Here is an 18,230-nt window from a genome sequence, read left to right as displayed (position 1 = left end):
GTCATTGTCCTACCTGTTCGGCTAACGACCCTCCACCTATCAAAGAAGCGGTAGGTAAGAGTGGACACCCATTAAATTGTCGTTTTATAGGCAGTAACCTTTTACCCCCTTATAGATCGGCTTCATGAATGAGGCCTACTAACGTTAAGACTCACTTTGTTCTTATACATACATATATTATTAACTTATAATACTATAAAGTATAAGGGTTGAATTTTAACTTTTAAGATTCTAAGGGCTTAACTTGGAATTAAAGTATTTATGACGGGAAAATTTACAATTTCCAAAAATTGAGGGCAAGTTTTGAACTATTCAAAAACCTCTCAATTCCATAACTAATGTGTTTAAAGTAGTTTTAATGAAAAACTTTTCAAGTTCCCTAACTTGAGGACAAGTTATGGAAGACTTTAAAACATTTAAAAAATGAGACTCTTCAATTTTTATAACTTATGGAAATCTTATGAGTTTTAATAATCATAAATGTGACTTTTCATATAACCTGAGGACAAGTTACAAAAACGCATATTATGAACAACTTTTAGATTAATTTGGATTGAAAACATATTATCACATAACTTTTCTATTAATCTAAATCAACTCATAAGAACAAGATAATTCAAATCAAACACTTTTCATGTAATTAGCATAACCATTAAACTAATACAAAACATGAATCTATTGACAATTATGTATGGCATTGGATTAGCATGAAAACTACCACATCAAAAACAGGTTTACAAGTTCAAAAACAGCTTAGGATAATGTTCCTAGTCCAATTCCAGCCAACCACCTCGAAAATATGTTGTTTGGGGGTCCAACTCGTCGAGTGCATGAACCAACTCGACGAGTTGGATGATTTTATGCATGGACTCGGCGAGTCCACTGTCCAGAATAGTAAAAATCCATTTTTTCAGCATTTTTCAGCAATTGGCATCAATTATAATTGAAAACAAGCCTAGGCTCTGATACCACTAAAAGTATTTTGAGCATTCTAACACCCCTATGGTGTACATGCAACCCTAAATACCTTGGATCTATGGTTTCTCTATTATACATGCAAACTTGAACTTTCCAAGGTACTACCCTAACTAGCAGACAATCATTGATACATGGGTAATATAAACAAGTTAGAAGGCATACCTTTTCATGTAGCTTGATTCCATGGAGCTTAAGAGCCTGGTGCCTCAAGTGTGACACCTCAAATGGTTCACACAATATCACCAACATCTTGGAATAACTTGAGAGAAAAGGTTCCTATGCTCAAATCGGCTAGCCCCCATGTGTACACACACTAGTGCCAATTTCTTGAGCCATGGGGTCCTTATATATGGTGGCTATTAGGGTTAATCCATCAGTTTATCCCAACATGAAGAACTATGGATCATAAGCCCACATATATAAGAATGAATGATTTACACAATCAACCCCCATATATTTAATTAGTCTCCTTTTGATCACAAAATTAATGCCAAATTAATTCTTGATTGTAACATCCCCAATTTCATGGCCAGAAAAGACCGATTTGTTTATGCTTTGTTTTTAAAATCAGAGTAATCTTTTAAAGAAAACGGTTGAGGAATTTGTTCCCAAAACAAATTATGATAAGAATTTATCAAAGCATTTCTTTAAAGAAGTGTATTTTCATTGTATAACAAAATCTCGGGATGTCATGTTCCGATACAGACACATAAGCATAAACAGAACTTACATTATTTACACTAAAGATTTTACATCTCCTTTAATCTCTCCGTGAAATATGTCTTCGTATCGATACCTATGATACAAAGAAAACTGAGTGGGTCAGGCTTGGGATCCTGGTGAGCATATAGGGTTTTCAACCCACAATAATACATTTATTATATTCAAATATCAAGCAATCAACCCAAATACCCATCCCTATTATCCTCTTTATTTCTTAAGGTTTTACCCTAAGAATCAACTATACTTTATCCATTCGTTCCTAAGGATTTACCTAAGGAATCAGCACGAAGTCCATTGCTGCCAAAGTTTATATATCAGGTACTAAATCATAGCTATCAGGCGCTAACTCCATAGTCACTAAGGTTCACTCAACAAGCGCTAACTCCATAGTCGCCAAGGTTTACTCAACATGCACTAACTCCATAGTCGCCAAGGTTTACTTTAACAGACGCTAACTCCATAGTCACCAAGGTTTACACAATAGGCGCTAACTCCATAGTCACCAAAGTTTATACAATAGGTGCTAACTCCATAGTCACCAAGGTTTATACAATAGGCACTACGTCTCATAGTTGCCACTATTTCATCTACCCATGTTCTACCCAACATATTTTTTAGATATAAAATACATATATAGTTTGAATCATTTAACACCCGTATAAAAACATCAATTCCAAGCCCATATCAAATAGACAAATAATACATAACACATAGCACGTATTTCATAGCTAATACTTTATATTTATGTGTTAGAAGAAAGTAACCACACACTCACACGTATAAACAACTTTATATTATACACATAGCACGTATTTTATAAAATACTTCATATCTATGTGTAAGATGAAAGTGACTATACACTCACTTGATTAGACGATGCTCGGACAACACTACGACTTCTAAAAGTAGTATTCTTCGGTAGATCTGGAAGATCTTCGCAAAAATCGGGCTCCTCGTGGGCAGAGCTTCGGCTCGGGAATTTCACTTCTCAGGATTTTCGGCCTTCGGGACTCGCTTCGGGTCTTGGGATGATACCGGGGCTTCGGGGGTCTTTCTTGCACGTAAATCAATGTAGAACAGGAGAGAGAGGAGAGAAAATAGCAACCCTAAATGGCTGGCCCTTCAAATCTATTTATAGGGCAAAATTGGCCCTTTCCACGTCGTGGCACCTTTTTCCACGTCGTGGGCTTGGTCGTCACTGCATGCATCATCGCAAGTTGCGTCTGGGGGACTCCAGGAGGTGTCAGAAGACTTGCCATGTCGTGGCACTACTTGCCACGTCGTGACACTGCACTGAAGGCCCAGTGCGGGCAGACCAGTCATATTGTAGACTCGATATGCATGGCTGTTCTGTATTGTGATATGTTATGAGTATGGTTATGTGTGGTTGGTATTTTGGGGGTAACTCACTAAGCTTTCAGGCTTACAGTTTCAGTGTTTTGTTTCAGGCACTTCAGGAGATCGTGGAAAGGCAATGGTGTGATCGTACCGCTCCTCATTTTTATGCTGATGTTTTCTGGGATACTCTGATAATAAACAATTTGAAAACCTTTTTGTCATAATTTATGGATATGGATTGTTTTTGAAAAGTTTAAATTAGTTGGAAATGTTATGATTGTCACAGCAGTGATTATTAATTAATATTTTAAGTTCATTAAATAATTTCTATGTGGTCCTGATATGTCACAAATTAGGGTTTCATGGCATTAGGGTTTTCCAAACCCTAATTACGGTTTCCAACCCATATTAGCCTAATAGCTAGGTCCTTTGACCAATTAGGTCTCATTAGGCCCATTATGATTTTACTAGGCCTAATAGGGTTTCAATTAGCCCATTAGTGCTTCAAGCATCCCAACCGAATCAACACAACAAGGCAAAGCACAGTGCCACCCGACATGGCGGCCGATGGCGACAGGAGGCGGCAGCCACCACCCTTCGGTGGTGGTTTTGAGTTTCTTTCCATTATTCTATTTTTTGTTACAATTTACAATGCTAATCTCCAAAATAAACACACACTGATGCTAAACACACACACACACACACTAACAATGGAATATACAACCACACACACCTAAACACATAGCAAAATATGCACACAGGCACCTTCCATGGTGGCTGGTGGCGACGAAAGAGGGCAGTAGTCGGTGGCCATCATGGTTGGCGGCCATGGTGGTTCTTTTCCTCAATCTTTGGCCAACAGCACTCGTAAAAGCCATCTCGATTTCAATGACAACATAAATCCATACTTGACACAAGACCACTGTTCCAAACCATTAACTAGGCAAGTGAAATAAGTTGAAATGGTAACTGAGAGTCACAACAACAGCAGCGGCAGACGGCAGGTCGTGGCTATGGTGTAGCGCCGAAATGGAGGAGAATGGATGAAGCGAACGGTCGCGACAACAACTATAGAGGAGGGCGTCCGCTCGATCTTCACAGACGACACAGGAGCAACCACCATCGCTGGGAATGGCAGTTGCGGCATTCGGCAGTGGCTTCGTCTTCTTCACAGTGGCAGTGTAGTGACCACATCACTCCGGTCTTCCTAACTCTCACGTCGCTGACTCATGGCGCTTTCCTTCGCCGGAAACAATGGTTCGTCGGTGGCTTGGTTGGTCAGAGAAACAAAGGAGTAGCAGCTGATGGTGGGAGGTATAAGGGTGAGGAAGTGGCTGATGAACATGTTAATGTTAGGGTTAGGGTTTCGGGGGTTATATACCCGACACCCTTGAAATATTCATCCATAATTGTAGTAACAACCCCTCCTTCATGAAAATATTTCAATTTTGCTCCATTATTTACCCTTTAGACCCCGGATCCTAAAACTCTTTTCAGAATAAGGCTAATAGTTACAAAACAACCCCTCCTCCATAATTTATTCTCAAATTGAATCCAACACTTACACTTTAGCCCCGGCCTTCATAATATCTTTTCAACTTTGATCCAATTTTTACCATTCGGTCCCTTCCTTCTAGATTTTAATTCAAATTAAATCCAGAATTTACCAAATCACCCTCAACCTCCAAAATTCTTTACAAACTAATCTGTGAATTACATTTTAACCTCCACACACTCAATTATAACTTTTTAACCCCCAAGACTAACTCATTGCTATACCATTCCGCATTTAGGATTTATGATGACTGATAACATATGGACATGAGACATGGATTCTAATCTATCTCTCTATCCAAAGTTTTTTTTTCCGATCTCTGATGTATGACGACTAATAACAGACTACTAATTGAACACATCAATTCAGTCCAGGATTGGCCAAGCGCTTTATATGTGATCATCAAATCATCGAGGGGCCTATAGATATCACTTTTCCTGTTAAGGCAAAAGGAATGGATAAACTTCGAATCATATGCTTGTACTATTTACTCATCAAATCACACTAAACAATATGTTTTATAACATCACGTTACTGATGCATTTACGTATTATCAATGCATAATTGACGCGCAAACAACAACTCATATGTCTTCATTTCAAGAATATAAGATATTATCATCTCAAAATTACTCGTGATAAAATGCATAAAGTAATTCTCTGAGTGTGGGTTAATCCAATACTCAAATCTCCATTTTATAAATACACGTGGATGTTGCAGCAAACCATTGTTATGTCTAAACCATTAGACAATCTACAATCCAATTCACGACAGTCTTAATTCACTACTTACTTCCAAAGTATGATCGACCGTGGATGTTTTGAATAATTCAATTATTGGGGAAGTAAAACTTGCGAAGTGAAACACAATAATAACTTAATTAATTATGGTCTCAAAACTATTAAATATAAATAAAACTCATTTTATTTAATCACCATATTAACTAGACTTTATTAATTGTATAATGTTTCGAGTAATCAACGAATCACTTGAATTACACATTAGTCACGCCATGTTATAAACATGCATACTATGTCTCTCTACGGTTCTTCCTTTGTGAATAAATCAATTAGACATAATTCCAATGATACTCATGTTACAAGTGTAAGAATTTCCAAAATCGTGTCATCACTAAATGTGTTAGAATCTTACATTTCATGCAATGATCCTTTTTGTGATGACATGGCCTAGAAGTCACAAAGACTTTGCTAGCGATGTCACAAAATGATCCATTGAAACTTTGTTACTTAAAACAATTGCATGGTAATAAAGTATCAAATTCAAGGTAACTCCTTGAACACCTTCTTTGCATTAAGATTTCTAACTCACATTCAGATTCTAATAATCAACTCCCATTAAGGAAACATTTCCATATTTCCATATGGCAATCAATTATGATCAAGAATTTTCCCAATTTGAAACATGTCTGTATGGTCCTTTCAAATGTTATACTTCCAACTGTCCATAAGCAACCAATCTTTAGTGAACTTCAGATTGTCTTTAATAGTTGTTCTGCAACTCTAGTCATATCTAGTTCCAGTCCTTTTTCCCTTCTTAATGCCCTAGGCATCCGGAAAAATTAGAACAAGCGAATACTATAGCATATGTGATCAATCCTATATCTGAAGCATATGTGATTCAATACATTAGTCTTACATAAAGACATGATACTTGATCAGTCTGTTGGTATAATATTTCCATATATAGAATTTCGTATGTTGAGTCACTTCAACATGATATTCATATACGTGTATGACTAAGTTCCATTAAATCTAAACTTTTAGATTTGGAATGAAGTATAGGTACTTTTTCCCCAAAATCCTTTTTATAGCGAAACAAATGTCAAATATAGCAACTTGCAAATTTGAAAACTTTGTTTCCCATAAATAGTATTGCCAACTTGCAATACTTACCATAACTATTATGCTCCCACCAGCATAATAATTATACACTTGTTAGCATAATAATTATGCTCCCACTAGCACAACACTTATGCTCCCACTAGCTTTAACATCTATTCAGATATCAACTTGACTTTCAAAAAATCAATGCTTTTGACTTTCTTACTAAAGTTCAGATTTCAAATACGTGATGTTCGATAAGTCTTTATCTAGACTTCTCAAGCTCATACACATTTAATTAGATAGCATATGTTTGTGTTTAAACCTTTTCAGAACTTATGACAATAAGTCTTGAATGTTCAAACGGTCCTTTGCCATTTATCTCAATTCGAACTATGAAAAAGGATGCCATAATCATATACGAATTTTAGAACACAGTTATCACAACTGCTAACCATAATGATATCACTTCAGATATAAAATCTACCAGGGAAATTGTTACCTCATAATCATTTTCATGAATTAGAGCAAAACCTTTTCCATTTAGATTTTATGGTGTATGTGTTGCTATCCATGTAAATTTGTTATTCCCAACCTACAATCATAAGATAAGGTTAAGGACAAAAACAAAATCAAATTTGGTTTCACTTTCATGGACTGAGCTTTACTAATTCTTAATTTCTTGCCTTCTGGTAGTATAAGGGCGTACCAATGCTTCCAAGTTGTCAAGCATCTCACTTCCATTGACCAATGTACTCTCACTGACCAATGTGCTCTGCCTATTGCAATCAAATGAGAAGTTCTATAACTCACATGCATAGTCAAATTTACTGGAAGGAGATACAAGAATGTGTAAACTTAACACGATAGGTTATCAACCTTAGGTCGTGCACTAGTGTTAACTAACATGTTTATTCTTGATTGATTCCTGAAACCATTCAAGACCATTAAGACTCCCACTGACTTCTTGACATATAAGTTTTTCTATTAAGGAACATTCATTGATAAGCAAAACCAAACAATCAAAGGGTAGTATGGGTTCTTATCAAGAAAAAACTTCATTTAATTGGTACTAGTTTATCTTTGTCTTAAACAAAACATTACAACTACCAATGTCAAATGTGATAGAGTAAGAAACTATTCAACTCCACATTTCATGAGGTGTGATAAACCTACTTACTTTGAGACGGGATTCAAAGTTACTAGAGTGTGACTCTAAAACTCGATTCGGAAAACGAAGTATGAATCATTTCTTGATAAAACTATTCCAACAATTATCAATTCCTCTTCTTAGCCAAAAACAATTTCACTAAGATGTAGTTAGAGGATTAATTGTGACATAGTTCCATAATCATTAAGATGATCATAAAACATGATACTAAGGTAGTCTCCTTTCTTTTCAGATTAGAGAAACTTTTATCTTTCTGCCTAACATATTCTTCTTATTCGTTCTTCTTCTCTCTTTTTTTACTTGCAATCTATTGAATATCAACTTAGAAATATTTACATAGACGTAGTGGGTAAACGAGCAACAAGCTGTGCTGCAACCCCTTTTTGGATGGCAAAACTAATTCTTCTAAAAACAACATCTATAGATCTTGAAGTCATAACATTACTATGCATGACCTGTTGGACTCTATTGAGTAGCTCCACAACTTCTGGCGTAAGGAAACCGAAAGTATCAAATGCAAAGGGTATAAACATGTGTTAATTTTCCATGCACGCTTTCTCATGTTTCGCCACTTTGCTTGATGCAGCTTTTAAAGCAGCTTGCCCCACCATGAAAACTCCATTCCCCAAGCCTACAAGAGGGGAAACCCCTGTTAGATCCACGCATGCATGTTTTCCTCCAGCCCATCCAAATACTGAAACATCAGCTGGTCTAAGTGTTGATCTTCCTTCCAATGGGTCAGTCAAAAAGTTCACAGGTCCGTCTTTCTTGGCATAAACCCCACCGCACCTAAATATGTCAAAAACAACATCCCTAACAAGATCGTGCTGGTACATGAAACCCGGGAGTTCTTTACAATGAACTGCATGCTCCCCAAACGAGTCTAAACATGCCTTGAAATAAGTAGGGAAAGTCTCGTCAGCCGGAAATAAAGGGATCATAAGGCAATACCTTAGGATGGCACGATACTCCACTGGCGACATATGCTGGCCAAGACTGTCAATAGGAATAGCCGTAAGAAAATCTTGAGCATGTAGGTCCCTTAAAACACTCAAAAATTGCTTTCTGCCTAATCATCATGTCGAAGCGAACTTCCATGTCTTGGTGGATCTGACCAGTGCATATTAGAATGTACTAGATCCATTTGTCCTTCACTTTGAATCACATAAACATGTGATCAACGAATTAGTCTTAGTCTTTTAAGGATCAACATTCTTATACATCAAACAATTTCAATTGTATGACTCCAAGTTTCTATCCAACTGAAACTTGGATGATGAGAATTCATTTTTCACTTGGTTGATTATGACAGTACCATTGCAATCAAGAATCAATTCATACTTAACATTGCTAATCATAGAAATATCCTCACCAGTTTTCATAAATACCATTGCAAGGAAGTAAAACAAAATTTCATTTTATTGATAATGAGCAGAAAAATTTGACCTTACAATGCAAATATATATGAAAACTATGTATATAGAAATATTTCCTAAGCAATCTATTAAATTATCATGAGTCCCAATCAGCAGCTCTAAAATCTGATCATCGAACTATGTAACCGAAATCTATCTTTCACGATCAGACTTAGCATACTCATCTTAAGTTTCCTTCTTTCTCTTAGATCCTGCAAAAACATCAAAATGTGACTACCACATCATGTATTTAGAATCTATGAATAGGAACTAAATAGAATTAGATAACTGATGTACCTGAAGTAGAGTCATACATCTTGCCTTTACTATCTTTACGATCCTTCAGTAAAAAAAGGCAGCTTTGCATTCAATGTCCCTTCATTTGGCAATAGAAACATATGGACTCTTCATGAATGGCATATGAGACTATCTCAAAATTAGCCTTTCACTTTACCATATCGTCAAATAATCTGACCTTGGCCGATCCCTTTCCATTGGGAAGAGAAACCTTTTGTAGACTACCAATGTTGTCATTGTTAAGGTCCATGGAAATTTGTGAGATTTCCAAATTCTTTTAACGTCAAAGGTGTGAAATCCCGGTATTTCTCATTAGACATTCCTAATGCCTAGCCTATATTTTTACATGTATTTTCGTGATCATATTGAATGAAGAATTAGGAGATGGCTTGGAATTTTATAAGGCCATATTATTATGTCGTTACTTGAACTGTTATTATTATTATTATTTTTTAAATGACAAATCTAATCTGCTCCTACACTACTCCTAATACTTCATCTATGTCCCTCACGAGACTTGAACCTTCGACCTCAAGAAGGGAGTGCAACACCGGATACCGCTGGGCTAGAAGCCCTTTGGTACTTGAACTGTTCTTTTGTTATTATGATTTTTTAACAACCTCTAAGTACTTAAAATTTGCCAATCTCTTGTAAACAATTACTATGAGACCTTATTTTCGATTTTCTGCAATTGGTGATTTTAAAATGATTAAAAATGATTTTCTAAGTATTTAAATATTAAATCGCAAAAGAGGGGGGTTGCATCAAACTTCCCACAACCATTTTTACTAATATGATTAAAATAAATAAAGAACAACTAAAAAAGTTGAAGACGGAAAGAAAAATAAAATATAAGAGTGAAATTAAAAATCAACACAAAATATGAAAATACATAAAAACGTGTATAAGGGGGGATTCGACCATTGACAGCGTTCACACAAAGAAAAGCTGGGAAAGAGAAAACGCATGTGAGTGGAAGTGTGGAACCACACCACCACATGTTGGTGTTCCTCTCAGTACCATGCTTCGCGCAACACTTTTGCCGAGTTTCGATATCGTCATCGAAATCTCTTAAACCATCTTTAATGAAAGCTTTTTGAGAGATTATGTTAAGAATAAACCTCACAAATTTTACAATGTGAGATAATTTTTTGAGTTAATTATAGAAAACATTTTTATTATTATTCTATTTACTCTCTTAATTAAATTTAACCACCACCAAAGGGCTTCTAGCAGTATCAGAAATGAGTAGATTAAATTTGTCGTTAAAAAAAAACCTTAGGGCTTTAATATTTTTTTGACTAATTAATTTGTTTGATTTTAATCTCTAATATTAATTTCGTGCATTGCAGTATATTGATTTTATTTAATGCTATTGTTAAATACTTAAAAAATACTAAACATGTTTAAAAATAACAAATCAGAGGAAGAGCTTTATCAAACATTTCACAAAAATAAGGATGAATTAGTACATTAATCTTTTTTAAGGTGATAACATGATTTGGAGAAATCAAGTATTTTGCTACCTTTTATCGCTATCTATTTTTATATATTTATTAGATCAAGACAAATGTCAAAATATATATATATATATATATATATATATATATATATATATATATATATATATATATATATATATATATATATATATATATATATATATATATATAAAAGAGATAATTAATAGATTTACGTGTTATTATTTTATATAAAAAGGAAAATAGGTATAAAATGTATGAAAGTATTTAATTTCTCTATGATTTAACTTCATATGTTATAGCGTGATATAATTAATAGAAAGATGATGGGACAAATGAAAAAGGAGCCTAATTAGTTCAATTTTAGACTATACTGTGTAATTTAGTCCTATTTATTTATATATAAAGATGACAATTTATTGTTCATTTATAGACTAAACCCTTCGTATACCACATAGGGACTAATTTTGTAATTTAGTCTTGTTTATTTATATATAAAAATGACCATTTCTTGTACTATGCACTTTCCTATAAACTAGCTTTTAAATAAAATCCCAAAACAAACTATGTTTGATAAGTACTACATCTAAGTACAATTCAGTGAACCTATAACTTCGTCCACCATTCATCCCAAATATGGAATTTGTATTTGGTATTTACTCATACCCTTGATTGTCTTATAACCTTTTTCAACGTCCATCCCATGCATATTTAGCTGATTTGCCTCCCTGACATCATGTAGACAGCCTTGGTCCAACGTGCACATGTAGAAATTGAGAAAACTTCCTAAGAATAAACTCATAATTTATTTGGTTTGTATTTATTTCAAAATTTTACTTTAAAAAATGCTTAATGTTTACACTTGTATATTTAACTTTTTTTTAATTAATCCATATAATACATGAGTCTCACACCTAGCCTCTATAATCAATCACTGATAATGACAACGAATAAGTTGTCATGATATTTGCACAAGTTTTTAGTGTGTAGACTTACGTTGTCCATAACATACTGATCAATTATACTTGGAAATCGTAATAGCCACACAAAAAGACAATTAGTCATGTTATACAGAGTCTAACCATATATATTTTTTTACCAAAACAGAAAAAGTTTTAATGTCAAATGGATTTATTTCTAACCTAGAAACTGGTACAAATTTGTAAAGAAATTTGAAGTTATATAACAAAGGTTACAAAGGGATTAAGATGGCCCCGATTTTCAAAAATATTACCAAAATCAACATTTCAAAGCCAACGGGTTTTACATAAAAGGTGAAAACTTGTGAATTGATGACTGAATAAAAGGTCAAAGTTTCTGGAAAAAGTCCAAATTGTAAACAATTTTGTTATGTTTTCTAGTAATTCATTCAACAATGCACAAGTTCACACGAAACCAAGATTAACGAAAAGTACAACATGACAACGAAAAGGAATACACAAAGAAGTGGTGCAATGAAGATAAAATAATACAGTTGCAACAAATGTACATAGCAAGTTAATGGTAAAAGTTCTACAAAAATAGAAAAGCTATTCAACTATTGCAGGTGTAGTTTTCTCTTATTTTTGTACTAGTTTTGATTGTTAGCTCAGTATTAAAATAGTATTATCAACAAACCAAAACAAACAAGTCTCGAAATTAATGTTCCGAATACTTTGGGATAGTTATTGAAAATAAATAAAAAAAAAATACACAGTAATTGAAATCTTACTTTATAAGGAATATCACATTTATCAAAAAAAAAGTTGTGATGTTTATCATAAGAGATGGGTCGTAATACTTTGGGATACAAGCTATAGAATCCTCTTTCAAGTTTGTTAAGAAACAATGATTATAATAATAACATTATTGAAATGAATAACCACTCTTATGTAAGAGACACAGATGATGGGAAAGGAGATGACGAACCTTTTCTACTACCACAGCAATATTGTCACATTTGATGGATCGTAAATGGTCTTAAGATCTCCGAGCTTTGGGCAATGCCAAATATCAAGTGTTTTAAGGCATGGGAGGTGTGGTAAGACCTCTGAAAATGATTCCACATCCGTAAAACCATGGAGCGTTAGAGAAACCAGAGATAGTGGAAGAAGAAAAGATGATGATGATGATGATGGAGTAGTAGTAGTATTCCTCACATCATCTGCCACTCCAAATGAAACCACTCCTGAATTTTCGCCAAATAACCATAGGTTAACTAGTGAGGTAGGAAAACTCTGCAGACCCCACTCTGACATGGGCTTATTTAAGCCACATATCCCTAATTTGCTTAAATTAGGAGGCCACACCCCACAAGGGAAGGAGTAGTCCTTACTTGGACAGTCTTGTATCCACAGGCATCCCAAAGATGTGAGACTTTGAAAATGCTCATGAGGAAATGACTTTAGATTCTTGCAAAATCTAATCTGAAGAGATGTAAGGCTCGACAAACTTAGGTCTTTTGCTGGAATGGGTTTGGGTTGTAATTGTATGTTATCACAATCACCAACTGTCAATTCAGTGAGAGGGGACGGGTGCTCCTGCACTGCTGAGAAGGTCAAGGATGTCATTGAATCACAATCACGTATCTCCAAACTCTCAACACTATTTGGACAATTGTAACTCTCCAATGTCTCACAGTTACGAAATTCCACAGATTTAAGTGATTCCATGCTGATCCCAATATTAGTCTCTTTCTCGGCTGATGAAACCAAGTTTTTACAATTTGTTACTTCCAACTTCTGTAAACTCACAAGACTCTTGCATGCCTCTGATTCTCGTTCCCACAAGTATCTCAGTTCATCACATTTTTCAATGTAGAGATGTTCAAGTGACCCAAGATGCATTAAATCGTCTCCATGTAGTTGAGTAAGTCCTTTAACACTCTCTATTTTCAATTTAACAAGTGATGAGGACAAACCAACCATGCTTCTTAACAACGGTTCAGAACATTCTTCTATATATATAACCCGAAGTGAAGGTATCAATCCGATTGACACTTCATCAAGTTCTGGACAACATTTGATAGATATTTTACAAAGACGAGGAAATGATGTAGGAGTTTCATGTCCGTCGCCACTATTAATTGACCACCTCTGCCAACCTTGCATATGACCAAATTCCAGAACTTCAAGTGATGGAAAATAATTTGTAGGTGCAGGTAATTCAAAACCCACAGTCTTCACCTCATTCATCCTTTCAACAACCAATTTCTTAAGAGAACGCAGATGTCCAAGTCTTAAATGTGTACTTCTACAACCACATAGTGTAAGCTCTGTTAACTGTTCAAACGAGGGATCACCGACCCAACTGGGAAATCTCATTCCCATGTTATTCAAAATCTGGAGGCTTTTTAACTTAGGAGGAGGCCTTAGTTCTTTAAGCACCTCATATTCAATCGTCTCATTCCGAGAATCATCAAAGACATTATCACTCCATTTCATCTCCAGAACTTCAAGACCCTTCTTTTGATGTAAGTTGGCATCCTTTGCTTGTATTGGATTTATCACTTTGTCTAGACCCGTAATGGAAAGCCAACCCTGAAGATCAGTAAGGCCCTTAAGGTCGGATATTTTGAACCTGTTACCTTCTTCAATAAAGACCTTGGGCAGAGTTTGTAGAGTCGTTAATCCACCGATCCCCAAGGGCATCCTGTTAAATTTTGGAGTATTACTTATATCAAGATGTCGTAGGTTTATTAACTTTGCAAAATTTTTTGGCAAGCTAGACAACTCCTCACAATCATGAACTAACAAGATCTGTAGATTATAAAGCTCACTCACTTCTTCAGGCAAACATGTGATTCTGGTATAAGAAAAATTAAGGTACGGTAGATGCTTGAGATTACCAATGGATTCTGGTACCTTCGTGATTATCCGACTATCTCCGTACATGTCATTCAAGCCCACGACACTTAGCACCCTCAGGAATTGTAGTTCAAGAAGAACCTTGTCCAAAAATCCGTAGTTTTCCAAACCAACTGACATGACTAAGAAAGTTCGCAAGTGTTTAGCTCTTTGTAATTCATTAAGCTTTCTGTATGATCCAGATCTTGGACCTACAAGTGAAAAGTGACGAAACTTATCAAAAGCTTCATTCATATCAGATACATCCACCTCACCATCCAATCTAAAGGAAAACTCTCCTGCAACACTTGTAGCCAAGTCATTTATCAGGTCATGCATCGTATATCCTAACTCATCATCCGTTGAATGTTGAAAAAAGGACCTTGACTTTAGCTCTTCAAAATACTCATGACCTAAATTCTCCATTGACTTGTTTCCTTTTGATTGGGACAAAAATCCTTCTGCCACCCACAATAGGACTAACTTATTCTTGTCAAACACATAGTCCTTTGGAATTAAGGAGCAGTATGCAAATAACTGCTTCAAATGTGGAGGCAGATGATAGTAGCTTATTCTAAGAGCCGGAAGAATCTTCTTATTTCCATCCTCTATATCCCATATCTCACTCTTCAACAACTCCTCCCATTCATTAACATTTTTATTTCCCATCAACACCCTCCCCAGCGTTTTCAAAGCCAAAGGCAATCTACCACATTTGTGAACCATGCCTTCACCAAGCAACTTAAGTGTTGGATGTTTGTCAAAGTTTTTTTCTCCTAACACGTGTTGAGCGAATAATGACAATGCATCTTCATTTGACAAAACGCCTAGAGGGTAAGTTTGCTGCGAGTCCATCACTGATGCAACCTTCGTACTCCTGGTTGTGGCAATAATTCTACTTCCGGGTGCTCCTACAAGAAGAGGACTTTGGAGGAGTTCCCACTTACTATGGTCTTCGTTCCAGACATCGTCTAGAACAAACATGAACCTCTTCTTTGAAAGTTTTTCTTTGAGGGCCACATGAAGCAGATCAAGATTAGCAAAGGATTCGTTTTTCCCTGTTACTGCTTGGAAGATAGCCTTGCTAATGTTAAATACATCCAACTCTTCAGAAACACAAACCCATGCCATGACTTCAAAGTGATCTTTCACTTTCTCCTCGTTGTACAAAACTTTGGCAAGAGTGGTTTTCCCAATTCCACCCATACCCACTATCGACACAATGCTCACATTTTGATCACTTTCTTCATTCCCCAACAATGCCTCTTTATCCCCTTCCCGACCCATGACTTTGGACTCATCAACCAATGAATTTTCCTCCAACCGTCCTTCTATCATATTTGAGCTTTCAACATTCACATTCAAACCCAGGCTATTTTTCAGCACAATAAGATCATCCAATTTGGTGGTGATCTCGTCTAGTCTAGAACTCATCTTCTGACCATACTTAATACTGCGAGGAGTGAAATTAGTACAACAAGTTGGGATGATCTTCAATACCTTACTGGTGCTGGTACTAGCATGAGCTTCTTGATTCAACTTGCGTTGCAGAGCTTCGGTCGCCAAATCACCGAGCACATCGTCTATGTCGTAAGTCAAATCCTGGAGATTGTTTACCCACAGTTGAACAGCTCTCTGTTTTATCTGCTTCTGGCTTGCATCAGCAATCACGGCTTGGATCATGGGCAAGGTGTTCTTCCATTTGTTCAGCTGAGAATCAATCCCCTTGGATCGAGCCAGCTTCATCAAATCACCAGAGACAAGCTTCTCACACAGCACAGTGATAACTGCAGTAGCAGCGATTTCAGCCATTGGAATCCGGAAAAGGGAAAATCGCTTTTGAAGGTTTTGATTTCAGAAGGATGAGCAGATAAGAAGAAAAAGGATGGACTGAATACAGTGTAAAAGGGTTGACAAATATATAAAGGATTTTTCAGACATTTTTATCATCCACTGAAAAAATAATGGAAAGACAAATATACCCTCGTTAAATAGACATTCACTTTAATTTATAGAGGATGCAGGATCAAAACGAGCAAACCCTTCTTCTTCTTTCGGCCCTGTTCTTCCACCGCCGCTGCATCTTGTCGGAAAAAGGAGATTCCGAAGTTTTCATGAAAGTATGCGATTTGAGAGAGGTGGGTGTGTTTGTTAATCTCTGAAATACCGATTATGGCCCGGAGTAAATAGAGGATGGGGCAGAGGCGGTTTTTGACGTCAGAGGTGAGGAGCCTTGGGCGGCAATAGATGACTCACCGGAGGTGGTGGCTCCGGACGTGGGCTTCGTGGAGGAGGAAGGTGATTGTGGAGTCGTGGAGATGATGGGGGGAAACGTCATCAGTGGAAGCAGAGGTCCCATATAGTAATAAACTACTCCTTTATGTTTAGATGTTTTCTGGTTTAGGTTCAAACATAAATTTATTTGCAATTTTGATCCTTGTTTCATGGTTTTATAGCGTTGTGTTGTTTGTTCCTGGTCCTGGGCCGTCAACTTAAACAGCACAACCAATAAAAATGGATATGAACATTTTACCTTTGTGTTCTTCATCACCTCATGTCTTATCAATTAAGGTTTAACTATAGAGATACATACAAGAATCAAAATCTAACTTATTTATTGACAAAACTACAAATTTGGTCCTTGTGGTTTTCAAAAACCTTTGGATGGCATCTAAAAAGTTTCCAACTTGCATGGAAGGTCCAAAATCAAGGTTTTTCTGGGTTTTGGTCCAAAAAAAACTTAAAAAGACGATTATACCCTTTTATTTTCTTTTTTTAGTATTTTTTTATAATTATTCTAATGCTGTTTTAATTAAAAAATAAAGAAAAAAGAAAAAAAGTTTCACCCACCCACTTCTCTCTCTCTCTCTCTCTCTCTCTCTCTCTCATGGACTTCATCTTTGATATCCCCAAATTGATGAACAAAAATGGAGGTTTGCTTAAACAAAAATGGAGATTCACAGTGAGTCTCTTGTCTCGATCTGACGAAGCAAATAAGAGGGGGATGACAATCACCTTCAAATTAGAGTGGTGGCTGGACAGAGAGGGTCGACGGAGTATTCGGAGGTGGAGATGGTTCATAGCAGTGGCAGTAACGAGTTGGTGGTTAGTGACGGGTGGCTAGCGATAACAGCTTCGCTGCCTCGTTCCGTTTCCATCTGGCAGCACACGACGGGGAAGACGAGGGAGGAGGGGAGAGTTTGGTGGTGGTCAAAAACTGTGGTGGTAGGAGGGTAACGACGACCACAAGCAGTGGCTGCCGTGGGTGGAAAAGGTTGCTCCAGTAGCCTCCTCCTGTTGTGTCCGAGTTTTCTGCTTGACGAGAATGACAAGAGGCGCATATGGGAAGGTGACAAGGGTTCGGAGTAGGGTAGGAGATACAAAGGAGGGGGTGTTTGGGTTGTTGTTGTCTTGGTGGTCGGAAAAACGGCTCCACCTCCGGTGGATTTTCTTTGCCGTGTATGAAGAAGAAGGAAGAGGGGTAGTATTTATATGGTAAGATGCAAATCAGAGGGGAAAGAGATGGTATTAGAGTGTATATGTGTGTGTGTGAGAGAGAGAGAGAGAGAGAGATTTTAGTTTTTTTTAATTATTTAAATACCAAAAT

The 18,230-nt window shown here is 36.3% G+C and overlaps 1 protein-coding gene across 1 annotated transcript; it reads right to left on the bottom strand.

Annotated features, from left to right (window-relative positions):
* Positions 1-12,498: 12,498 nt before the first annotated feature.
* Positions 12,499-16,509, bottom strand: LOC145099637 (putative disease resistance RPP13-like protein 1). The gene has a single exon (XM_079037176.1). It carries the CDS (start codon positions 16,433-16,435, stop codon positions 12,716-12,718), a length of 3,720 nt encoding a protein of 1,239 aa, XP_078893302.1. The 5' UTR covers positions 16,436-16,509; the 3' UTR covers positions 12,499-12,715.
* Between the last annotated feature and the right edge of the window lie 1,721 nt (positions 16,510-18,230).

This window comes from Lactuca serriola, chromosome 1, assembly GCF_051521515.1.
Source record: "Lactuca serriola cultivar US96UC23 chromosome 1, Lser_US96UC23_V15, whole genome shotgun sequence".
NCBI lineage: Eukaryota > Viridiplantae > Streptophyta > Magnoliopsida > Asterales > Asteraceae > Lactuca > Lactuca serriola.
The sequence above is the reverse complement of the archived record's forward strand: the minus strand, read 5'-3'. Positions and strand labels throughout refer to the sequence as shown.

Bases quoted from the DNA above. Each gene is read 5' to 3' on its own strand.
- LOC145099637 (XM_079037176.1), bottom strand. From the start codon at position 16,435: ATGGCTGAAATCGCTGCTACTGCAGTTATCACTGTGCTGTGTGAGAAG.